Source organism: Lycorma delicatula, chromosome 7 (assembly GCF_047948215.1).
Source record: "Lycorma delicatula isolate Av1 chromosome 7, ASM4794821v1, whole genome shotgun sequence".
NCBI lineage: Eukaryota > Metazoa > Arthropoda > Insecta > Hemiptera > Fulgoridae > Lycorma > Lycorma delicatula.
Window position 1 is genome coordinate 7,641,768 of NC_134461.1, and position 27,956 is coordinate 7,669,723.

At 32.7% G+C, this 27,956-nt stretch overlaps 1 protein-coding gene across 4 annotated transcripts in view; it reads right to left on the reverse strand.

The window, feature by feature from the left end:
* LOC142327904 (nonsense-mediated mRNA decay factor SMG7-like) overlaps positions 1–27,956 on the reverse strand; it is a 78,366-nt gene that overhangs the window by 18,731 nt on the left and 31,679 nt on the right. For all 4 annotated transcript variants that reach the window (XM_075371266.1, XM_075371263.1, XM_075371262.1 and 1 more), the window contains exons 8-12: positions 24,932–25,115; positions 22,580–22,775; positions 16,758–16,907; positions 8,096–8,171; positions 3,042–3,155 (exon numbers count right to left, since the gene is read on the reverse strand). In XM_075371266.1, coding sequence (XP_075227381.1) covers positions 3,042–3,155; positions 8,096–8,171; positions 16,758–16,907; positions 22,580–22,775; positions 24,932–25,115 — 720 coding nt within the window. The remainder of the gene's footprint in view (positions 1–3,041; positions 3,156–8,095; positions 8,172–16,757; positions 16,908–22,579; positions 22,776–24,931; positions 25,116–27,956) is intronic.

Below are 27,956 nucleotides of genomic sequence, written 5' to 3' on the forward strand. Positions count from 1 at the left end.
GCATTCAGAAAGTAACTTACACATCTGTCATGCGATGAATTAGTTTTAATATAATTGATAATTACAGTTCTCGCTACATTTTAGCTACATCACTTGTGAAAAATCCTACTCCACAAACATTGAAGCCACACAAACATAGAAATAAGATCCCAGGAACTTAGGTATCTGCTGAATATCGGTTTGCTTGGCATTTCTCCTGCCACCACCCCATTCAGTTGCCCTAAAGCATATGACCAAATGTCTGTGCCACAAACGGCTATTGAGCCTTGAAACAGTTTAACGACCGGTATCCTAAATAGCTCCTAGAGCTTACCTAACAGCGTGAGCGGACTAAGCACGGTGCCATACACCACTGGCTTACACGTCCCAACTGCTCACCCTGAGAGCAAAACATCAGGTGGTCATTTGACTGGACCTCCCCACAGATGCACAGCTCATCAACTGCCAGGCAAAACCAAAACAGATACTGATTTAAATTAACATGGTTGGTGAGCACCTGGGCATTCGTTGTCCTTAAAAACGAGCTTGAGGCATACCAACCCCCCAAATCCTATATAAATTTATACAAGGATCTTCCCTTAGTCATGGTGTGCCATTCTTGCTGCCATGCATCCATAGAAGAGGCTCTACAGCCTCTTCTGCAGGCGGGAAACTAAACGAAATTTAGAACTGGTGCATTACGATCACAGTTCCGCTGCAGTACAAGCCCAGCTCGAAACAGTATCCCAAATACCATGGCCTCCCTGCATCTTCACAACTTTCACCACTAAATTGATTGGGAGAACCTTTCCCAATACTATGGTAGCCTCATAGGAGGTTGTTTTAAAAACATCAGTGCATACTATTAATACTCTGTGCTGGGCACTCCTTAAATTCTGAATAAGTGCTCGATTTCTATCCAACCTATGCACCCAAACAGACACAGCATAAGAGGCCATACTTTTTAAGACACCTTGGTACACCATGTACAAATGATGGCCTGACAGCCCGTAATCCTTCTGAGAAATCCTCCTAAGCTTGTGCATCACAGAGGCAGCATCCGCCGCTACTTGCCTAATATGGTTGCTAAACAGCAACTTCTTATCAGACAAAACACCTAGGTACTTATGAACTCTAACTCGGCTGATCTCACAGCCTTTATACTTAATATGGGGGTTACGACTGTACGATAATTTATCTGCACCTTGAGAAGCATATGTCTTAGGCATAGAAATCCTTAAATTTCGCTTGTCCACCCAGCCCTCTGCAGTTGACAAAGCCGCCTGTGCTCGATCTTCTAGCTGCTGTCGTGAGTTACCATGATCTAACAGGAGACAGTCATCAGCAAAAGCCTGGGCCTTGACCCCTTCTGGGAATGTCAATCCCAGAAATCCGTCAAAGACCAGGTTCCACAGCAAGGGACAGAGAACAAAACCCTGCGGGCTTCCCCTGGTGACAGATTTTTCCACAAATAGGTGCGCATCTTTAAATAGAGCCTAGCAGTTAGACAAAGTCATGTACTATTGGCTGTACGGCTACAGGAACATTGCGGCGTTCCAACTCATAGAGGACAAAACTCCAACACAAGGAAGGTTAATGCTGCGTCAATAAAAATTGCCAAAACATATTTACAGTCGGCACTTTCTACCTCGGCAAGAGCATTTAAGATGCAATCCTCGGTGCCAACCCCTTTCATGAAGCCATATTAGCCTCGATTTAGAAAACAGTTCATATCGATGTCTTCCCAGAAGCGTTTCACAACCAGCCTTTCCAGCAACTTACCAATAACTGGTAAAAGGCAGATGGGTTGATAACTACTGACCTCACTAGGATCCTTTCCTGATTTCAAGAGCACTCTCACTAAAGCCACTTTCCAGCAAGCTGGAAAGCAGCTCCAGCTTAGGCACACCAGAACAGCCTGCCAAGTGGCTCTCTTATGACAGTCAGCAGATGATAGAAAATATCAAAGTCAAGTTGGTCAATCCCCGGTGCCTTTCTCAGTGCCATTTGAGAAACCACTCTGTCTCTATCTACGGGATCCACAGCCCGCACACCAGGGAATGGTGTCTTACCCACCCTGATGCCGACTTCTGTTTCACCCTTTGTGTATCTGGAAACAGAGTATCCAGGAATGCCTGCTAAGTTGCTACAGATGTTAAAGTGTGGTCTTGACCACAAACCCACATTGTACACTGGACAGCACAAGCAATGGCTGAATATGGGTATTTTTATAATTTTAATTTATCCAGCCCCCTGAAGTAAGAGACTAGTAAACTTAAACTGGAGAATGAGATACACAAAGGGCCCGCTAAAAATCACAAAATTCTTCAGGTATAATGTTCATCCACTGTACAGCTGTATTCAGTGTGATTCAATCATGCTGAAACTAAAAGATGTTGACGTCATCTTTGTTAAAATCAATTATGAACAGGTACAGAATTACAAATGGCACTTACAGTTTCTCTGAAGAGTATGGAAAACAATGCCATTCCTTCTTGGATACTTCTACTTGTACTACAATATTTCTATCATGCAGAGGAATTTCAGATAAGATTGTGTGTCTTTGAAGCCCTCAAATGTTTGCGTCGCAAATTATATTACTCAAACATAAATCATACCTTTTACTATGTAGAATATACAGTTCAAAATATCATCACTATTCCCTGCTTACTTGCTACACAGATTAAATTGTGAATAACATAGAGTAAATTTAGAATAAGAATCATTCATGTAATAACATTATGTCAAAAACAGACATGAATAATGAATATCAGCAAAGCAGCTGCCTCTTCTCTTTACAAAATTTCATAATATACTGAACTTCTATTGACAAACAATGAATCATAGTTACCAAACTTACATAATGACTAAATTATAAATAAGTAACTGTGTCTTTTAGGTTTACAGTTGTTTTTTGAATGTATATTGTAAAAGAATGCGTTCAAGATATTTTAACTAATAACACTTTATACTTTCTTACATAATTTAATAATTAAATATGCATATGGAATTACATAAAATAAACTGAACAGAAATAAATAAAGAATGAATATCATGCTCACCTGGAAGTAATTAATCGCGGTCGAGAAAGTTCAGCCAACCAATCTCCAAGATCAAGCAGTCGGCTAGCTCTTAACTTTAACAGCACTTTAGGATCACCCTCACGATTACTAAAACTGTCAATCAACAAAACACAATATTTACAATAAATAAATAATTTATTACTAGAACAGTAAAAAGAAACATATCATATAAAAATCTACTGTACACATCTTGTTTCAAAGAAAAAGTTAAGAAATACAAAATACTGGTGAACATTGAGTATTCCACGCAATAAAATAAGTATTATAACTCATTATTATGGATCAAAAGTGTCTCCAGTGTATCTGCAACAACTAGAAATATCTCCAGAAAACTGTCTTTGAATCATCTTTAGCTTTTCAGCTAATCACCTTTTCTACATCTCAAAAGTATTCATCTTTGAGCTAAGCATTCATTCTTATTTTGGGATTAAGGTGAAACTTGTACACAATTAGGTCTGGTGGTCGTTGGACTAAAGGGATAAAACTTCTACACATTACGAGTTGACAATCAAGTACGCTGGAACATTGTTATTTTATAGTTTCCAACTGCTTGCATCTTTGAACTCCTACGTTCAACTTGCTGATAGTAAACGTTTTACTTATCTTACGTTTTACTTATTCCCTCAGAGCATACGAGGTGCTACCCAAAAGTTCGGGGAGTTTGAATTTCGCACGCGAACCATTGCTGGTACAACCTGCTGCTGCTAGATGTGGCTAACAGTACTCTTTGTGAATCAGTGTTCTAAGAGCTATGACGGTGAGAGGCTGCATTGTTGACTTTCGTGCGGTTGTGTTAACATTGTTTTACTGCTTCGGCAAAGTTCTAAAAGGCAGATTTTAAAGAGCAAAGAACCAGCATCAAGTTTGCTTCATGCTTAAAAAAAGTGATGCAGAAACCTATCGCATGCTTGTGGAAGCATTTGGTGACAATGCTATGAGTAAAAGTAAAATGTTTTTGTGGTACAAACGATTCAAAGATGGACGAACAACAGTCGATGACGATGAGCGTTCAGAAAGACTATCAACAAGCGCAACACCGGAAAACATCACAAAAGTGCGAGAGACTATTGTTGCAGATCATAAACAAACAATCCATGATGTTTGTGCAATCGCACAAATGTCATATGGGTCTGTGCAAAGCATCTTGTCGGACAATTTGAACATGAGACGCATTGCTGCAAAATTCATACAGAGACTGTTGAACAGCGACCAGAAACAAAATCGTGTAGCTGTCTGTAGTGAATTGAAAAATTCAGCAAGAGATGACTCTAAATTCATCACCAACATCATAACCGGTGATGAGACATGGGTGTACGAGTATGACCCTGAAACTAAGCAGCAGTCATCGCAGTGGAAGTCGCCAAGTTCACCAAAAAAAAGCCAAAAAAAAGCACGCCAAGTTCGCAGCAACGTGAAGTCCATGATAATTGTTTTTTTTTGACATCAAAGGCATTATCCATAACGAATTTGTTCCTCTTGGTCAAACTGTCAATGGGATGTTCTATTGTGAAGTTTTGAACCGGTTATGTGAAAGCATTAAACGCGCAAACATTCAGATCTGTGGGGTAACAACAGCTGGGTTCTGCACAATGACAAGAAGCCCGTGCACACATCGCTAGCCGTTCGGAATTTCTTGGCTTCCAAAAAGACGGTAGTGATTCCCCACCCACCCTATTCACCTGACCTTGCCCCGTGCGACTTTTTTCTCTTTCTGAAAATAAAATTTCAATTGAAAAGCCGTCATTTTAACACAATTGAGGAGATTCAGGAAGAAACGCAGAACGTGCTTCGAACACTTACACCTGCAGACTTCCAGGGATGCATGGAATCATGGGGAAAACGCTGGGATCACTGTATCAATGCCCAAGGGGATTACTTTGAAGGAGACAGTGGAAATTATAAGTTATGATAAGCTATTTTATTTTTATGGTAAAATTCCCTGAACCTTTGGGTAGCACCTCGTATTCATGATATACAATGGTTTCATAATTGAGAAGTGCACTCAGCAATACCCTTGACAGACTGCAGACTTTGTGAGCTTTCCTAGGTTATGAAAAATAAACTATCTTCCACTGTAGAGAAAATGGATTCATCTCCAGATTATAGCCAAATAATTTATTTTATTTCACAAACCATTTATTTCAAAAACTTTTCATAACATTTAGCACATTCTAGCAGATCATGGTAATCAGTTCTTGATTTTCCTTTATAATCAGCAATCTTCCTATTAACTCACCACCACCATCTTTCTCATGCTCAGAGGTCAAAGTAGTTTGAGATGTTTCAAATAAGATATTGAATTCCTAAATAAGTTTCATATCTATCAGACAGTAATTATCTTGAATGACTGTGAGAAATTTTCTGATACTTTGTAGTTTGCAATAATTTCCTTCATGTTCATCATTTTAAGACACTCATTGTACTGTTTTTGAATCTTTTTAACCGGTCAAAAATATGTATGCAAGACACTGATCTCATTACCTGATCAAAAAAATACAATATAGTAATAGTTGGTAAATTCTTATTACTGTTCCTTACATTTTTTTATACAGTTATAAACAAACAAGTTGTGCCATATTTTTGCTCATAATCATTGTGAGAAAAAAACCACTCAATTTCTTCTAACAGCTAACTGAGGTAGTATATCACTAGTGAATCTGTGAATAGCAAGTGAATAAATGAAAAAGCTTTTCTTATAATCCATACAACTCTTGATGGATCTAAGTCCTGATTTTTATTACATATTTCTTGTTAAGGCAATTTTCAAAATAAATATTTTCTTATATTCTTTTAGAACAGATATTCTCATATATTTTTATTAATATATTAGAGCAAACATTCAGCCCTAATGTTTTAGGGTTTTAGAAATTAACATTTAAAAAAAAAAATTGTTATTTCCATTTCCAAGACATTTAGAAAAATGATTTTTCTAAAACTGTCACATACAATGTCAATACAAATGTCACATTGTAACAACTGTATTAATGAATAAAGAAAAAGTAAAACTCTATGAAATTTTTCTATAAATTAGTGGAAATTGTGAAAAAATAAATTGTTATGGATTCTGTTTAAGTTTTCAGAAGAGCTGGCTGGCTATACAACTTACCGGCCAGACAATGTAATGACAGATGGTTTATGTAGTACCGGTACCTATAGCAGTCATTTTTTTCATTCACTCTTCTATACAACAGATTACAGATTAAAATATTTATTATGAATAAATGTTATAAATTAATATATAAAAAATGTAAATAGTTAAACCTTCTAACAAATTAAAATTGTGTCCTGGTTTCCTTTGTTTTCCTTATTAACACAACGATAACAACATTTGAACTATTTCAGCAAGTCCTTTGGGAATAGAATTAACAGATTCTTTTACATTTTGTAACAATTCAAACTCTGCAGGACAGTACTGAATTATAGATGTACCAAGTGTGAATAAATTATAGGAACCCTTAAATAAGTTTTCTTCAACATACAAAACTGAAATTTAGCAAATTCTTCTGTCTTGTAACTATGTACTTTTTCATATGAGACCACCACACAAACAAGAAACCCACAAAGGGAGAACCCAAACATTTTAAATAAAAAGGGCAGAACTGTGATAAATTATTTTAGAAGGTATTCAAAAACAAAAATATTCATAAAAGATTAGGGTATGACAACGCTATTCATAAAAAGATTGGAGTACGACAACCACAGCCAACCAAAATGGCAGGCTTTTAATATTTTTAGTTTCAGGTTTCAAAAGCGATTTCTACAGTATACCACAAGTAGTGATTTCATACCAAAAGATAAATCGTTCTGAGGTAGGAGCACTTGCTAAATTTTATGTTTTTTAGCGTTTTAGTTTTGAGCAGTAATTTATGAGGTACTGTGCAAACAGATTTGTGAAAAATGTAGTAAAAAGTAGAAAATATTTTTTTTCTTTAACAACAGTAAAGTAGCCTGATTGTTTTTTATTATAGGAATAGCTCAGCGCATTCAGTAATTATGAAGCGAACAAATTTTTTAAACAAGTTATGAATCCAACTTTTTTGACTTCTCGCTGACAAGTTACATGGATTCAAAGACAGACTTCATTTTTTTATTTTACATACATATTACAGCAGTCCACTCTTCTTAACACTAATTATTAACGGCCGTACAAATACCCACATTAATACGAAAAATAATTTTATTTGATCATAACAAAATCAAGTTACTTTTATATTAATCCTTACTTGAAGAAAACACACATTCTAGTTAATTTTTAAAATCATTTGTGTAAAAATCTGTATAGTATGTATAAGATAAATCATAAAAAATCACTAGAAAGATTGTCAATAAAATTAATTATAAAAAGAGCAATCGTGTAACAAAAATACAGTTAATGCATTTCCTAGGTTCTAACAATAATTTAAAATAAGGGCCAGTAATCCATTACTAGATTTTGTGATATTTTAATTTTCCAAAATGAATTATACACCAGGATATTACAACAGCAACATTTAATTTTTTCTTTAAAAAGAACATAAATCTAGTACTTCTCCAATATAGGCATCAACCACTACATTCTAAAATTTTAATGATGAGTAATACTCATTAAAATTTACTTAACTAAATTATTGTTAGTATGTTTAAAGTAGTTTTCACAAAAATGTTGAAAAAAATCATTTCTCCAGTTTAACAATCATTTGTGATTTTAGACTCATTTTAAGAATACTAATTAAAGGACTTCATACAGATTGACTATCAATTTTTTTACTACAATCTTATTTAAAAAAAAAAAAAAATTATTATACAAAAGTGAATACATATATGGAGATGGATTATAACAACACCAACAAAAAATGTCATAACCACAAAAAACGTTTTTCATTTAAATTCCCTTTAGCGAAACAAAATTGAAATGGATATCTACACCTTAGGATCTGATTATTCAACACTTGATAATCAAAAATAGTAATGTAGAGGCTATCCTAACAATCCCGAATTAATTTTTTTTTAAATTACAATTGTACACATGCATATACTTAAAAAGGAAAACTCACTTTAGATTGCTGAATGCTTTCTCCAGTAACAAAAATCCTTGGAGATCTCTATCTTCTGGTAGGGGTATATCAGTATCTGTAAAACCAAATGCAACATTAAAAACTTTTAATAATTAAAGCCTATCAAATAATAGCATCTTAAACAAATATTAATTTTTAATATGATTATTGTGATACTGGATCCTGTACAAATACTAATAAATGTCCGACTCGGGGTATCATCTATCCCTGCTGTGATGTCTATTGCCAACCATTTTATATTACTTTATTTTTTTCATATACATTGTTTGTCAAATAATGAATCTAGGGGTCTCGTATCATACTGTACAAATGTTGAATTACTTCCAATTTGTAAAGATCTTGAACATCACACACAGAACTATGAATATAAAAATGTGATTATGTTTAAATAAACGTTTAATATGTTTAAACTAATATTTCTTAGCCTTCAATTAAAAATAATTAAATATTATTGAATGAAATATTTTTTCTAAAATTTGAATAGTATTGAATAATTTAAATTAAAAAAAAAAATTAAAAAAATTTTCTAACAAATTTAAATATAAATGTTTGTTTTTTTCGTTTATTTCTTATGCAGTTTTATTTTAACACACTACACATCCACTTTTAAACAAAAAAACTATTTTGAATAAAATTCAAGAGTAGTATGTTATGTAATTCAGACTGACCTGCTATTATGATTATTAGTAACAATTTCTCATGTCTTAAAAAAAAACCAACAAAATTAAAATGTATGAGCCATGTTTTTAAAGTACAGTATTGAAATTAAAAAAAAAAAAAAAACAAGTACACTATTCTTAACAATTTTTCTTTTATGTGAAAGCCTGTACTTTAATCTACTTTTCTACATAATTCCCACCAATATTAAGGCTGTCGTATCGTGCAACCAGCTTTTGAACATCATCATCATAGGTCTGCCACCTGACTTGATAACCACTGCAACATGGTCACTTGTAACACCGGTACCCAGCATGAGCACAGTTTTTGATAATTTATGCGATCACAATTTCATAGATAGCACTTCTTGAAACTTGAGGAAACTCTTCAAAGAGCAAAGAAATCGTAAAGCATCTGTTATCTCTCACTTTTTCATCAACTTTCTGCACCAAATCTTCACTAATGACAGAAGGTCATTCATTCTGTTCCATCATGAACATTCTGGTGGCCATCTTTAAAAGCTCTAACCCGTTTTTGTACCATTCCATCGTTCATAATGTTTTCTCCATACACTTCACCGATCTGATGATGAATTTCAGTTGCTTTCATGCCTTTAGCACTAAGAAAATGAATCACACCATGTATTTCACAGTCGGCAGGATTCTCGATCAGCAGAGGCATTTTAAATACTCACAAACAAACATAAACACAGTCAATTCATAATTCACGGTCAGATAATTAAGGGAGAATTCTACTGTGCATTTCTAAGGCAGCTAAGTGGAAGGATATGTCAAAAGAAATAATATATATGGGATGGTCCTAAGATAAACTGCACCTAAAGCAAGCAAAGCACACATGAACTGTAAAGGCAAGATTACACAAGTAAACAAAAGCCAAAAACCTACTTACATGGGTTCCTACATCTGTAAGTACTGCTGGAAACATTGACCGCCATGATCCAGGCAAAGTTTGGCCTGATGAATTACATTCAGTGCAACTTGCTGTTACTCGCTCCCTGCTGCATTTTGATGATGGTGTTTCATATATTTTGTTGCAGTAAGTAAAGAGTTCATGGATTGTTCTGGTAAACCTTGCCCTTCAGGTTGCCCCACAAATAAAAATCACAACTGGATATCAGGCGACCGTGGAGGCCCAGCAACACGCTGAGTTCACTGCATCTCTGAAGAAAATGGATCCAATGATTCTCGTTCCTGACACAGCGCACCACACTAATCTTTATATCACACAGCAGTAGCTCAAATATTTTCCAAGGGAGTTTCAAAAGAACAATATCACTAATTTTTTGAATTAACATAGCCACTGAGGTGAAACCACGCCTCATCTGTCATGAAATAGAGGTTTGGATCAAGTAAACTACTTCGATTTCCTGCAGTAGCCATGAGCTGTATCGTAAATGTTTATCATGGTCTGTAGGTCTTAATTCTTGTAAAGCCATAATCTTGTATAGCTTCAGGTTCAGGTCCTTTAGGATATACTGGCATGTTGTTCGTCGGTGAATATCTTCCTTCTGTGCCACAGTCTTTTTCACAGGTGGGTGTTGATGCTTCTTATCAAGTACAGATCCAGTTCACAAAAACTTTTTTATGAGCGTGTAGAGATGACTTTTATCGGGGTAGATTACTGTTGAACTCTACACAGATTTTTCTTGCATTCCTTTCATTGATCTGCCCTGTGCGTAATATTCTTTGATGATAAATATTCTAGCATCCTTCGTCAGCAGCATATTCGCGTGCGCGCACATGTGTGTGTGTGTGTGTGTGTGTGTGCATTGGTAGTTGGCTTTTCCTTTAAAGTTTTGTTCCCTCCTCATATGCTTTTTCCCCCTCTTGCCATTCAAGGTCAATGTGTATCACAACTTGCTGCATAGCATTCGAAATGTTATTGCTTGCTGCTAATACACTACGCTTTTTGGTTTCTCCTCTCCCATGTCCAGTTTGGTTCAACTTGAGCCACCTGCTATAAAGAAGTCTACATTACTTTCTAAATCGATACACATTATGCTTTGTGTAGGATATTACAAACAGCTAGCTCATCATTTCTAAGTTTTAATTAAGAGAAAAAATTAGTATATGGCTAAGAAGTTAATATAATGATAACCATTATAATCTAGCGGCTTTAGATGAGCTGGGCTTTTCAATTTCAGGCAAGCGACTATTCTTTTTTGTAAATATTATTTTATCTTTATAACTGAAATGAATATGTAGCATGTCCATGATAGTAAAAAAATACTAAGACATCCTTATATAATGAAGTGGATAAAGTATGCAGTTAAATTATTTCATTACACAAATAGGATAAATGTTGTCAAGCAAAATTTAAAAGAGGGGCGAGTACAGACAAGAACACTATACATGTCTACTTAAAGTTTTCAGTTTGGATTAAATATCAACAGTTGAATTTAAGAAATATTGTGCGCGTCAATACATGTACTTTCATTCTACATCTTAAAAAGTAATTATCTTCCTTAATATCTGCTAAAAATTTACGGTCAATAATATTAACGATTTTCTGCAGAGTTATATTTATTCTTTTCTAAATGTGAAAAACAAAATTCTAATTCTTAAATTTGAAATTAAATACTAATTCTTAAACCGTTTGAAGTTTATAACAAATATAAGAGTCAAGTTCTTTATTCTTTTAAATTTGATATGCTTCTAAAAATATAAATGAAAAAACACTGCTTCTTGAAAAATATTTTAAGATATTAGCTGTGGTATTTTTTTAAGCGTATAATTTTTGTTCATTACAAGTCCCCATTGGTTTTCACATTTCCACTGGTGGGTTGCAGGACAATCATATCTTGTAAGCTTTTTCCTTTCCTATCACCATCAATGACTACATTGTCAATTTTAAAATAATAAAATTTGTGAATTTTATATTCAAAAGGCACAGTATCGGCCATCCAGGTCTGATATGAATTTCATCCTTCAACATCAGAATTTAATCTTCAGAATTACACAGCATGATATAAAAAAAGTAAACGAGGATGACAGACATACATCCCCCCTTGTACAGGAAGACATCCTTGTGACTATCCTGGTCACCACAACACCCCATTCCTAACCCTAATGGACTTTACTGGAGGTTATATTTTAGACCTTCTAAATCTGATTACACATCAGTCAGGATGCCATTGATGCATATGCCTAGACTTTGCTACCAAATATTATTTTTTGAGTCTACTAGAAACATCTAAATTCTATTCTCATACCTCTTAATCAAGTGCCGATTGCTAAAATTATAGTTTTGTCCTACAATATGCAAATTCACCTCTTAATTTGTCAAAGACAATTATGAAATTATAACAAGAAGCAAAACTAACTCGCTCTGATCAGGTCCACTTTCAGGAGCTAGGTCAATGGCTTCATCCCCCCACATTGCAGCTCTATCACCGAATTCCTAACACAATCTATCTCTATCCTGAAAATGAATAGCTTAACTAAGTGAGGTTCGATGCAAAACATTCTTGCAAAGTAACTGCCCAAGCAGGTCCCTAGCTACCTAGGTCTATTAGAGCATCAAACCTCTTCAACCACCTTCTGTAGGGCCAAAAACCTATGGAAGCCAGCAACTATATTCCATGACCTTTGGGTTTTCGAACTGATTTGCAAATTTAAATCAGGATTAATTTTTGCAAGTTTTCTTACTGTTACAGTATGTTCAGCTTCATACTTTTGGCAGACATAAATATGGTGCACATTATCATGAAGTCAACATTCTGAACATAAACCTGAGCCAGTCAAACCCAGCCAACTTATCCCTAAAGGTTTCATGTCCAGAAAGAAACATTATTGGGAACTATTATTGGGAATAATATCCCGATTAGAGAACCCTCCTAGCAACTTGTAAAATAAAACCCTCTTACAACCAGGAAAATAACATGCATGTAATGGCTATCACATGATTCATTTCACTTGATCTGTCATGAATGGAATCCTTGGTTCTCTACTTCTCGCATGTGCTCAAAGGTGAGATGGCCTACATTTTTGCATCATAACGTAATTGGCGCTCAGTGGTAAGGATATCAATAGGCGTAACACCTGCAATAAACGACTGCCTACCAAGAGACAATAATATTAGACAATAATTTGATGCCTCCAATCACAGACAGTAATAGGAGATAATGAGCTTTCAACAAAATATTCCTATAACATTTATACCGCATTTGGTGGGCCCAGACACACATACAGCATTAAACATTGTAGCCTCACAAACACCTTGTAAAGAACACCCATGATTCTAAAATTTAATCCCAATGAGGTTGGACCACTCTACAGAACAAAAAACCATTCATGGTGATGTATGAAGGTGCTCCTTGAATCGAAGATTCACATCCAAGGATAACGACTCGATACTTCTTAAGTGAGACATAACTAATTTTATGATTTGCCATCAAAACACAAGCTCATGTAGCAGCTAGTCAACCCTTGAGCAATAATAGTTTTCCCTTGGCTGAACACAATCTTATGCTGTGAATCCACAACTGGAGTATCTTAAAAGTCTGGGCCCTGAAATTGATCTTGATTAACCAAGATCAAGAGATTCAATTTTACCTCGAATCTCCTTTAACCAGATGCCCATCATCTGCATAAGCGATGATGTGACACCCACCTCACTATAGACTCTTGTACAGGATCTGTATCACAGCCAACGTGTTAAAGTAGTTGTTTAAGTAGAATTTTTTAAATTTACTTTATTTCATTTTACATTCTTTAATTTTATTCAAAAATGGAAAGAACTAAAAAAGAAACCACTGCATTATAAAAAAAAAATTTTCACAAATACATTTTAATCAATAAAAATAAGAAATAGAAAGCAGAGAAACAATACTGGCAATAGCATGCTGTTTGTTTATACGAAGCATTTCACCAAACTGCTTCAGCTCTCTGAATACAGATTAATATTACCTAACCTCTTATCCAATTAACTCTCAAATTTTTTCATTAAAACATTATGAGAACATAATTTCATCATGAAGTTAACTATATTTAATTTCATTATAGCAAACCAATACCAAAAAATGAAGAAATTTTTTTTTAAAATAATCTGCATAGAGAATTTTTCATTAAAAAATCTTCTGCTTAAGTTCCATGGGAAAAAATTACAAAGGACCCACTAAAGAGTAAGGTTTGAATGTACAGTATTGCCAGAAAGTTTAGGGACAGATCTAAAAAAAAAACAAACTTCTGAAAGAAAGTAGTTTTATTGATACAAAATAATAAAATTATGTAATTTACATACAGTACATGGTTCAGTAGTAAATGGGGACTTCCTTAGCCTCAGCACACCTTCATCTTCTTCACCATGGAGTCGATAAGGTTCAAATACTCATGCTTGGTAATGTTCTGTCAACAAAAACTTCATCTTGGTCTTATTATTAGGCTTTTGTTTGGCTAGACGGTGAGCCTTCATGTTTCATATATTTTTTATGGGGTTTAGGTCAGGGCTCTTTACTGACCTTCGAAGAATCTTAACATGTTACTTAAAAAACTAATCCTTGATGTAGCGAGAGGTGTGACACAGGGCTTCCTTCCTTTTTCCTGTTTAGCCTCCGGGAATTACTGTCAGATATTACTTCAGAGGATGAATGAGGATGATATGTATGAGTGTAGTCTTGTACAGTCTCAGGTCAACCATTTCTGAGATGTGTGGATAATTGAAACCCAACCACCAAAGAACATCGGCATCAACGATCTAGTATTCAAATCTGTATAAAAATAACTGCCTTTAGTACGACTTAAATGCTGGAACTCCTGACTTCCAAATCAGCTGATTCACAAAGACACGTTTACCACTAAACCAAGTCAGTGGATGTGACACAGGACTGGTAGATTAAATCTTCACCAAGCAATTTTTTAACCAATGGTAGCATGACTTCCTTCATTACTTGGCAATATTTTACACTATTTATTGAGTCCTTCAACAAAAGAAAGCTACCCCGGACTCTCAGATGTGATGGAACCCCACATCAACACAGTCTCACCACCAAGCTGAACTACCGGAGTGACACAAGCAGGCAAAGAGTTTTCAGTCTTTGTACATCGGACCCTGATTCTGTGTCAAGGAAATAGTTCAAATTATCTTTCATCTAACATGACTACATGCCTCCAAGCCTCTTTTAACCAGTCAAGTTCAGCCTTACACTAAATTTTGTGTCACTTTATTTCTGTATCAGATCATTTAGCAAGGATTTGCGAAGTGTATATAAAGAGTTCATACCTACCTTCTAAAGCCTTGAAGAAACAGTAGACAAACAAATATTGAGGTCTTTGTCATCTTCCTTCATAACAGCCATTAAAATCACTACAACTTGCATTTTGCTTTTTATGATTTAAAATTAAAAGCTTTCAATCCTAATGACATAAGGTTTTGCATGGTCTGCTTCTTAGCAGAGCTTCAATAGTGATGTTGGCTTCCTTACAATGCATCACTTTGTTCTCAACACACATTAAGTTTAGATGCTATTGATCAGTATGAGTTACCACTCTTGAGCATACCAATAATTTGCCACTTGGCATCTTCAGACACAGATGATCATCCCATTTCCACTGAATTTATATTCACAAAACAGTAAAAAGTGTAGCGAGATTACGAACAATGGTTTGACACAACACAAGGTCATGAGAGAATGCACATGCAGCCGATCCATCGCAAACAAGACACAGAGAAAACAACTATGCAGTCAGAATAGGTCTAAGTCTTGCCAATCAAGAGTTATTGCAGAATAAAAATTACTAAATTTGCCACCAAATTTCCCCCAAAAAAATTTGAGAGGCGACCAAATGAGTGGGAATATTTTGTCCCCAGGTTGTAAGATTATTTTATGATTGCTATCCTATAATAAAGCTGCAGTAAAAATTTCACAGCTGAGAGACTGGCCATTTTCAAAAAAAAAAAAATTTTAGTTGGAAAAACAGGATTTTTTAGTTCCATTATAAAAACAATAAAAAAACATTCTACCTCTATTAGACCTAGATTAGTGAAATTTTTACTTAATACTCATAATTAACCTAATAAAATCACATAAAAACATTGACTGAAATGCAGTTAGCTTCGGGACAAAAGCGGATTCAACAAAATGAAGGGACTGCCCTAAACTTTCTGGTAAAACTGTAAAATTAACAAAATTAAAAACATATGGTCTAAGTGGGTAAAGTCTGTAAAGTAATTAAGATACAACAGCTTCATTGTGAAAAGGATAGACACGAATTAACATTCAGTTTTGTTAATTTATTTCCAAATTTGTAATATTCAAATGATGAAAATAGATTTATACTTTAACAATTAAAAACATAGAAATGCTTTTACTTTTAATTTTCAAATAAGAGATGATTAATATTCAAAAATAATAATTAAAAATGTCAGACTTCTAAAACACACCTGGTATGAGAATAAAGTAAATTGTGGGTCTACATAATTAATATCTTCTATTATAGGTTTATCTTACATAAATATGAGAAAAGTAATAATCATAAAAAAAGATACAAAGATGTCTCAACATCCAAATTTAGGTTTTCAGCTAAGAAACTGCTACTGCTTCAGCATCTACAAAAAAAAAATCTATTCACTTGTTAGCTGCATAACCAAACAGTTAACACTTGATATGATAAACGAACTGCTAAGTAAGTTCTTCACTCAACTGAATGTGCAATTAATTACTGGCATGCCACTTCCACTGAAAAAGAAGATGATATTAGCACAACAAACAATACCCTTCACTCAGTTTTAATGTTTAAAATTCAACAAAAAAGGAATGTCACTAGTTTTTAATGGATGAAAGCTACTATAAATTAAAATCATAATGGAAGAGTAAAAACACAGACCGTTTGATACACAAGATCCCATAAACCTTTTAGTATAATTTTTCCTTAACAAGGAAATTATGAATTACCCACTACGATTTTATCTATGTACAACTACTAACTATCAGAAATTATTATTTTTATTTGCAGTAGATACTTACACACATTTTTTTCATTGATGAACTGACTTATAGAGGCTTGAAGACCATTTAATAATTTGCAAAGTCCTGGCCAAATCTGAAGACGTTTACTGAAGCCAATCTCATTCAAAACATGTGGCTCTAATTTTATCCATTCCATAGTCAACTTAACTGAAAAAAAAAATTATGATCATAATAATAAACAGTGATTCAACATCTCACTAAAGATTTACTATTCTAATAGTATTTATAAAAAAAGATTAACTTTTATACAAAGTATGTTTAAAATTAATACATAAATATATGATCAATTTTAATTTATTTTTTGAACAAACACACCCTGTATCGTTTAGGATAGTCTAATAGAAAAAATTCAGGCATCAAACAGACAATAAAGGTATAGAATATGTATACTGATCCACACAATGAACATGTAATAAACTGTAAAGCGACATTTATTAATGCGCCATAAAATTTACCTGACATAACTGGCATTAACCTGACATAACATAACTGGCATTAACATAACCTGCTGTTACTTAAAAAAAAAAAAAATATATTTATTTTTTTTTTCCTTTTTCAAGCGATATGGGTGATCACCAAATTACAACTGCTGAAAATAGATGAATTTTTAAAGCATGTAAAAAATGCAAAACCTAACTAGGATTCAAACCCAGGCCTACCCAATGAAAAACAGAGACATTATCACACCACGGAAGTCGGCAGCTAAGAAAGGATATCAATCCACAAATAATCAATAAAGGATGATTATACTTTAAGGGAATCAAAATAACTACTTATATAAAAATGGATATATTTTAATAAAAAAAGGAAAACAATAAATTATCCTTCAGAAAATTATTTTTAAATACATTTACAAGTTTTCTTTAAAATGTATAATTTGTTTAAATCTGATGTTTGGAAGTTGAAGCAAAGTTGAGATTCTCATGTAAATAGCAATTCTTGTAAATATGAAACTGCTCTGCTTTCTTACAGTAAATTAACTGTGATTCTATGTGTGGAACTCACTAAAAATAAACTAATCATTCTATGGTAACAATAATAATCTATGATTATTATCCATAATTCCAATAATTAAATGATTTTTAAATGTAACTTTATTTATAAAAATTAATAATGACAACATGGTCTTCTATACTCATACGGTGTCTTATATATTTTTATTTCCTTTATTTCTAATTTACCTTTCATTTTATTTTTTCAATAATACCTGCATAAGTTTTGGGAAACAAAAGCTTAAATCTATATAAAGAGAGTTTTCTTAACACCACAGAAATCTGCAATTTAAATTCTCTTTAAATTAAACCAAACAAAAAAGGAGGCTGATTGTAAAATAAAAAAAAATTAACAGTTTATATATAACATATATTTAGATCAATTGTTCTTTTTCTGGAGAACATGTAAGCAATTTTCAGACAAATGTACATTTGCATGCACGCCATGATCACAATCAGAATAAGTATTACAAAAACAAATTATGTACAGACTTTTCAAATCCTTCCATCAAGGTTGTTTGTATTTTAATAAGCTTCATTCTCATATAAAATATTTACGGTAAGCTTGTACAGAGCGAGTCAAAACTATGGAAACCTCTTACCAACTTTAAAACCATTCAAGGTAGAATACTGTACCTTCAGGATAAGGTAAGGTATCAGTCAACTACTTTACCTTTTGACGAGAAATAGAATTTCAACTTTTTCTTGGAGGGATGGCCCAGGGATTGAAACTTAAAATATTTTTAAGTTACCCTTTGTGTGAAATATCACTTTGAAGGTCTCTTTCAGACAATAAAAATGGTAAAAATAAAATGTTGGTATGATTTCTGTACTCAAACTAGCGGTAGGATAAAGTTTGGATTTTGAAAAAGTTACATCGATAATTTGTTACTGCAAATTTATAATAATTTGATTAAATGGATATTATCAAATAAATATAATTAAAAAAAAGTTATTTAGTATAATGTTTGTTTATTTATTTACATTTCATTTTAATAAATGTCTGAAATGTCCTCCTTCTGTTGTTTGAGTGTGCCAGATGGTTGTAAAAGAATGATACTGCACTATTCAGTGATCCCCTAGTGATATTTGTGCTGATTCTCAAATTCTATTTAGTAAATCATCAATATCTTGGGACTTATTATGTTAAACAATACTTTTTAAATGGCTCCATAGAAAGCAACCTGATGGTGACAAGTCGGGTGATCTCACCGATCATTCCATTCTATTTGACCCCTTTGGTCAATCCATACGCCAGGAAAAATGCATTTAAAATTTCACATACCTGAAGACTAGAATGCGGTGAGGCACCATCTTGCTGAAACCAAATGTTTTGGAAGTTGGTGTCAACAACGTTTTTCAATGTTTGGAATGAAATGGTCTAGAAGCAAAGCCCCGTATTTTACTACGTTTAAATTTCCACCGATAAATACAGTACCTATCAATCGTCCACCAAAAATACTGGCCAAATAATTATTTTGACTAAATAGTTGTATATGCCTAACAACACCAGTACGGATTAACATTAATCCAGTATCAACAATTATGGTGATTTACATTGCCATTTAAAAAAACAAAATGTGGTCTCATCACTAAAAACTACATTGTTTAATAAATTAGGATCTACACAAATATTGCTCATCATAATTTCACAGAACTCAAGTTTTCAAACATAGTCATCTTCATTAATTTCTTGCACCAGACAAAATCTGAAGGGTTTGATATTTTCACTTTTTAATTTTTGAATTACTGGAACTTTGGCTAACGTTAGTTCTCATGCTGCTGTTCAAGTTGAGGATTCTCAAATTTTTGCTTTATCTCCAACGATTTGTTATTGTTTGTTGCAGATTTAGGCCTCCCTGGATTTTCCCTATCATTGATGTTCCCTACTACTTCATACGCTTTGATGGTTTTTGATACTACCTTCTTTTGAAATAGCGCCGATTATTAGATGTCACAATTAACAATTCACAACTTCATTATACAAACTAACTCACCAAAGCCCCTCATCATTAAAAGTGTGACCCTATCACCATTTATTAGGTGACATGTTGACAGCAATGTTAGAAGGTAACACAGAAAAAATTAATTCAGTAAAAAACAAAGTAAAGAAAGATGTTAATAACAAAAGCGGCTTGCAAATTCGGTAAAAGTAGACAAAAACAATTAGCCAACTGATCACAATAAATTCTCATAAGAAAGTAACAGCATAGTAACAAAACACTCTAAATGGAATATCATACAACAATGAGGTAAGCTTAATTTTTGCATCGATTGTAAGAAACCATCAATGATCAGGATGATTAGAAGACAATAATTTTATTTATTTACTCTTTTAATTGTTAACAAAATCCAATTTTTCACGTTAAAGAATAAAAAAAATTTAATTTTTTAAAAAGGAAATATAACTTTTAAAATGAATTTTAATTAAATCCCCATTTTGGATACAGACATTGTACCAACGTTTTACTTACACCATTTTTCTTGTCTTAAAGAGACCTTTAAAATAATGTATCACAAACAGGATACATTATTACTTTAAATTATTACTTTTAAAGTATTTGTGTTACAACCCCTGAGCCGCCCCTCAAGAAGGGGTTGAAATTTACTTCTTGTCAAAAAGTAAAGTAGCTGACCGATATATTATCCTGAAAGTTACAGTATTCTATCTGGAACAGTTTTAAAGTTGTTGAGGGGTTAACAGGATACATTATTACTTTAAATTATTACTTTTAAAGTATTTGTGTTACAACCCCTGAGCCGCCCCTCAAGAAGGGGTTGAAATTTACTTCTTGTCAAAAAGTAAAGTAGCTGACCGATATATTATCCTGAAAGTTACAGTATTCTATCTGGAACAGTTTTAAAGTTGTTGAGGGGTTTCTGTACTTTTCACTCGCTCTGTATTATTTAATAGTGAACTGAATTAATTAATTGATAAAAATCATTTGTGTTTTCATGGTAATATGCATTTTATATAATTATTATGACTTGGTGCTTATATATATTACAGCACTTCACTTTTATTGTTGTTACAAGGGTCGTTCAATAATTAAAGAAACAAATGACAGCAGAAAAATTATTTATTGAATGAAAATTAAACTAATGCTACTTTTCAGTTGCTACATCATTTGCTATCTACAGTTGCTATCATTTAGACGCTTTTCCTATTTTTATTTCAGCTTTTTTATTTCAGTAGCAAAGAATTGTTCACCTCAGTTTCTAAGCCGTTCTTGCACTGCATACTTGACCTGCTTATTGTTGCTGAACTCGAGCTACATAAAAACTCTTTAAGAGCTCTAAACAAAACAATTTGATGCAGCAAGATCAGGATTGTAAGATGGATGCAGCAATACCTTCTAACTGAACTTCTGAACAGCATCCAGTATCTTCTGAGCGATATAGGGACAGATACTATCATGCAGATTAATTACAGCTTTTGCAAAGAAAAATCCTAACATTTCCTCCCGATTAAAGGTTTCACTTTATTTTCTAGCAATTCACAAATTTACAGTTCCAGATTTAACACATCATGTGTAGATTTAACGGCTGATGTGTTTTAAATTTTTCCTGGCAAGTGAACTCAGATGTTTCCCCATTCTATAGTCTGACATTTGGATTCCTTTCTTTTTCCTGTTTAGCCTCCGGTAACTACCGTTTAGATAATTCTTCAGAGGATGAATGAGGATGATATGTATGAGTGTAAATGAAGTGTAGTCTTGTACATTCTCAGTTCGACCATTCCTGAGATGTGTGGTTAATTGAAACCCAACCACCAAAGAACACCGGTATCCATGATCTAGTATTCAAATCCGTGTAAAAATAACTGGCTTTACTAACTGACTTGAACTCTGTAACTCTCGACTTCCAAATCAGCTGATTTGGGAAGACGCGTTAACCACTAGACCAACCCGGTGGGTTGACATTTGGATTCCAGCTCAAAGTTTCATCACAAGTTATTATGCAATCTAAAAACACATAACCTTCCGCTAAAAACCGATGTTTAAGTTCTGCAGAAATGTGAATTTTGGTGTCTGAGGTTTTGAGTTAACTGTCTTGGAACTCACTCTTGGAAACAAGTTTTACAGTAATTCAGCTTATCAGGTTTAACTGATCGAATGGTGCTAGTACTCTCACCACAAATTTTAGCAATTTCCCAAATTTTTATGCATCTATCCTTGTGAATAAGATCATTAACCGATTTTGCAAAATGTCAGTCAAATCTACTTGTCTTCCCCTACAATGAAAATCAATGACACTTATTCTGCACTCTGCCAGATTTAAACTGTTCAATCCATTATAAAAATTTGCACTCTCAATATACTTTACCATACTGTTTAAACAGTAAACATTTCACGACTGAATTTCAGCCAGTTTTACACCTTCAGTAAATAAAAATCTTATCACAACAAGCTGTTCTTCTATGGTACATTTCAAGCAGGGCTAACATTTTGAAATAAAGAAAAGGTTCTAATGATTTTAACTCTTTGGACAGCTAATTTTTCTATATCATGAATGCAAAGTTGAATATCAGACAGTTTTTTCTATTAAATGATTTTTCCTCTGTTGTCAATTATCTTTAATTATGTGAACAACCCTCATTATTATTATTTAAAAGAATATACATAAAAAATCTACAGTAACATTCAGAAAATTAAATCTTTGTTTTTATCTTTGTGTCAACAATGTTTGTACGTAAATATAATTTATTGTATAGAAAAAATATAAATTAATTAATAAAGTATGAGCAAAAAAATTAGACAAATTGGAAATAACTATTTATGTTCAGAAGACTAGACATTTTACAAACAGACAAAGCAATATACTCACTTGCTGGTAATGCAAAATAATCTAGCAAAGATTCTTCCTGTTTGAAAGTGTACACAGGTAGTAGAAAGGCGTTCAAAGATCCAGCTATTAAATCGGTAACCAGACTGCAAACCTGTTTCTCATTTCCAGTTACCTCATTTTCATTTTGTGAGTCATTATTAGCTTGATGATAAGCAAATATATTGATGGCTAACATCTATCAAAAAATAAAAAATTAAAGTTATAAATAGTAAAAAAGTTTTTTTTAAAAATAAAATGTATTTTTTCAACATGTAAAGTTCCAAACTCCAATACTTTGGTAATCTATGCTTGCTAAATTATTTACATATTTAAAAAATAACTTTTTACACTAATTTTCAATACTGTAAAACAATACCTCTTTTTGTTGATATAATTATCTATGTAAGAAATGCATGAATCAAAATCTTGTTAATAACACATTTCAGGAAAGATATCACTGCCTGGCTGGAATCACTTGCTATAAAAGTGCTGAAGTATTTCCCAGGCCCAGCTTTTCATTACATTTACATTCATTACATTACATACATTCATACATTCATACATTTACATTACATTTACATTTACATTATCTGCACACTTCAGTCGCATCATCTTGTAAAACCAAGAGGTCTTCCTTTCCTTGAGAGTAGCTTGAAAGGCAACAATTTTTTTTTTTTTGAGGAATGAAATCTTTATAGAAATAAGATCTGCAATTTACAATTTTTTTTTGCTTCTTTGTTCATCTTTGATACTAACTTGTCAGCCACTAAATTCATGACATATTTACACTTGCTGTATGACAAGGGTCTTCAGCAATAAACAGCTCCAAGATTAAGATAAATTTCAAAAGTGCCATTCCTTCTATCTATAAAATCCCTAACTAAAGGTGCTTCTACTAACAGTCTAGCAAAGAAGACAGGCAGAGTTCAGGCTCAGTAGTTATTATACTATACACAGCAGCTAAATCTAAATTACATGAAAATTAAGAATCTTTTCTCTAAATATAGTGCACCAGTATCGATTAAACAAACCATATTCTCTGACTTTTCTTAAACTTATTCTACGTGTTTACACTTACTTAAAAGTGATTTTGCAGAGTTTCTTAGACATTTTATAACAATATAGTCACCATTACATAACACAGATCAAACAATGGAATGAGAGCAGGTGAAAGCGAACCACAGAAAGTGAAAATGGTTCCATTTGTCTCAGCTGTGGTTTTTTTGAGATTTTTGTGATGCAGTGTTCGTAGAACACTCGAAAAAGAGCAGGACCATCACCAAGTATTACACTTTACTACTGGACTGACTGAAGGGTGCTATTCAAGCAACATGTCCATATCTGGCTAAAAAAAGGGTTCTTTCACCACAATAATGCGCCTGTACTTTCTGTTCTTTTCAGATTGTTGCAGCAAAACTTCACAACTTATGTTTCTAAGTGCTTCCACATGCACCATATTCAGCAGATATGACTCCCAGCAATTACTTCCTTTTCTAAACCAGAATAAATGGCTCATCACACAAATATTCACTTCAAATGAGGAGAAATCCTAAATGACTGCTAAGTCATTTAAGAGAGTTGGACAAATTGTATAAATACTAAAGATACAAAAGTAAGAAAGTTATTAGTCTAAATATATGTAATTACAAGGTGATTACATGTAAAAGTTTTTAATTTTTCTGAAAACTCTTGTGTTTTCTTTGTCAGTAGGAGAATTTTCCAAATGGCGCTTGTAGTTTACAGTCTTGTTAATTACAGTGTGAATTTAATGTATGATGCAGTATTTGAAAATTCACTGACTAACCTAAAAAAATGAATTTGCTCATCTTTTTTTACTAATTCTCTAAATCAATACCTATACTGATAAAAATTTTCTATAATTTTAGATATAAGAATACCTTTAAAAAATAAATACATATCTTATCATCACTATTCAGTTAAAACACGTTTTATTTCTTTTCAAAGTCGGCATTTAGAATGTTAAAAGCCTAATATGTATAATTATTTATTTACTCACTTAATTCGTAACTATGTTCATAGAAGTACAAGTCATGACATGAAGCAAATTATACAGTACAGTACTTGAAAAAAATCTAGAGAACTATTCTGATTATTTCCACATAGCAATTCCAATCACTATATGTAAAAAACTAGGACAAGAGGAGTACATGCAATTTTTCAAAATAGCAACTGACAATATATACTAAACTGTCAGTACAATTAAGTAATACTTTCTGTAATTTTCATGTATTAACATTTTGGATTTTTACAAATCACAAAAAGAAATTTCATTTCCAACTCGCACAAGAATAGTCACATAATTTTTAAAAGTGTTATCAAGATTTTACTTACCTGCACTAATTTATAAGAATTAAATGACTGAGTAGCGATATGAGCAGTTAGAGTTTCAGTCAATAATTTCACATAATTAGCACAATCATCCATTTTAGAAGATATATGGAACATGGCATGAAGCTTTAGGAACAATGTAAGATATTCCGAACTGGTTAATTTGACACGCCCCTCAATATTTAACCTAAACAGATAAAAAAGTTCCAAGAAATATTAAAAAACCTATATATTAAAAATTTTATCTGCACATATTTTACATTTTTACCTCTTTTTCACAAGTCAACATCAAATGAAATTTTATAATCATCTAGAGATACTAAACACGCATTATAATCAGAAAACAAGTAAGACTTGTGGGCATCTCTTGCAGTAGCAATGCAGTTATTACGGTAAGCATACTGATTTTTGTACAGATTTTATTTACTTTAAAGAACCTGTACCGACTAAAATTGAAATCTTATTTTGACAAGAGATAATAAAAACTCGAGTCATAATTAGAAAGTAACATTTGTGAATGTCATTCCACAAGCAGCAATGCATCCACAGTTCACGCATACATACTACGTTCCCTCATACTTAACAAACAAAATTACAATAACAGCAAACATCTCAGTTTGTGCATTTAACATAATGCAGAGCTTGCTTACTGTAAAATGTGGTCATCAATTTTTTAAGATGGAGTAAATATGAAATTGAAAATTCTTTTTGCTCATGTATTGGTTAGAGGTGTACAGTTATAACACCATGAGCAGTGGGATATCAGTTAAATAGTTTAATGAAGGCTAGAGAATATGTGTACAGTCAATTCCCAATTATCTGCAATAATAATCCAAATTCATAGAAACATAGAGGTTGATCTAAAAATAATATTTAACATAGTAATATGTATTAAAAATACCTAATAGTGTTCTGCAGTACAGTATTTACATGCACTATCATATTAAGGTATAACAGTAAATAATAAAAAATAAAATAGAGTATACTACAATATTATATACCGATACAAATAATATTCAGAAGTTTATTCAAAATATGCAATAACACATAACAAATTTTCACTGTTACTACAATACGTAAATAGATTGTACATGGAGTAGTGCATGTACTACATACTGCATTAACATTTATTAAAACTACAGCAGCTAAAAAAAAAAAATTACATAAAACATTAACAAAAAAAAAAAATTAATAAATTGTGTATTGTACTCTCACATTTTTCCTTTTTTTAATAAGACAATTGATTGTTGTTTTAGTAACTGAAAACGGTTTCTTTAATTGAACTTTGTAGATTTCATAGCATAATATTGCACAATGAACTATTTTCCTATCACATCCACAAAAAAGTACAGTACAGCATTATCATATTCAAAAACACACATTCAAGTAGCAAATGAATGAAGGAGTAAAACCTATCACAGAATGATGAAAATACTTTAAATATTTAGGTTCTTTAAAAGTTTTTTAAACTTTATTTTTTTTTCCAGGAGGCATCGCGGTTAAGGAATAATCAGGAACTGACTGTTATTCCTCCACACACAAAAAGGGGAGCCTGGTAATGATTTGGTGGATTTAATCATCTCAAAATTTTGTCAAAACAAATTAGTTCAAAACTGATTTTATAGGAAATTTCAATGAGCATTCTCTACGAATCGAGTCAGACCATTAGTACTGCCAGAAGTTGGAGCCCAAGATGCTTTCTGAAAACACAAACCAAGTGAACTAGCCGCTCTTTACTTTTCTAATGCAAAAAAGTGAGGAAGGTTTCTCTGCGCAGAGTGTTCATAAGCCATACTGTTATCATGGCAAGACATGCATCGCACGACTCCAGAATTAAAACAGTCTATAAAAGGAGTACTATATTACTGAAAAAAGTATAAATTCACATATATTATATGAACCCACCAGATAATCCATGCTATTTTTGGTAGACAAGTTTTGCTTAAGAAATGCTGAATGCTTAAATAAGGCTCAAAGAAAACTGCATTTTTTATATCATAAATAGATATAATTGTAAAAACAAAGATCACATTGTGCTGCTTCACATCTGTGGTCAACTGCATATCCTTGAACCCTAAAATTCACAGTTTTTGTGATCATTTCCTGTACAACTCCAGTTCAGCACTAAATAATTTTCTCTTGTTTCTGCATATAGATAGATACTACAGTGTTTCCACGATGTCAGGAACACAGTGCAGCATTGATCTCTAGCAGTCCTGAATTAAAATAGAGTAATTTCAAACTAAAAAGTGATAGATAATGGTCAAGGGGATTTTTTTGATCAAGTACTACATATATACAGCAGTTAAAAATCTACGTCTAATAAGGTAATGAGAGGATTTTGCCACATCTAGTAGAAAGTGTTTGCATTCATACAGAGATACAGAACCTATAAAACATCCGTTGCTATCAATGTTCTGAGAGAAAAATTATAAACTTATATTTCAAACTTGCTTCTACCAGTCCCAGTATTTATCTGTTTAACTGATTTCAGTGTAGTTTCTGTTAAATGGATGAACTAAGAATTAACAAGAAGTGTAAAATAACATATCAATCAATGCAATTTAAAATGGACAAAAAAGTCTTATGAAAAAAATAAATCTTATCAGACGCAACATTAATACGCTATGGACTCAAAAATTATTTTTTTCCATTTTGTATACCTAAGACTTTTGATCAAACAGGGTGCTTTTATCCAAACCCACTTTTCAGGTTTCTTTTATTTATTCTGAAGTTAAATTAATGAAGTACTCATTTTATAAATCTCTAATCAGTAATTTTAGTAGAAAAAACTGTAAATAATTTTTTCTAAAGAACTGTTTCTAATAGCTGCAATGCAAATAATTTGGATAATTAGTTGTATGACCAGATCAAATCCTTACTAATTAGGATCACATCCTAACTAGCTAGTTTTTCTTTAGCATTATGTGCTACTGTACTATATCAGAATGTATATAAAAAATATCAAATAATGAGCTGTTACAACACATAAAAAAGATTTGATAAAGAAGTCGGTGCTAGACAATCA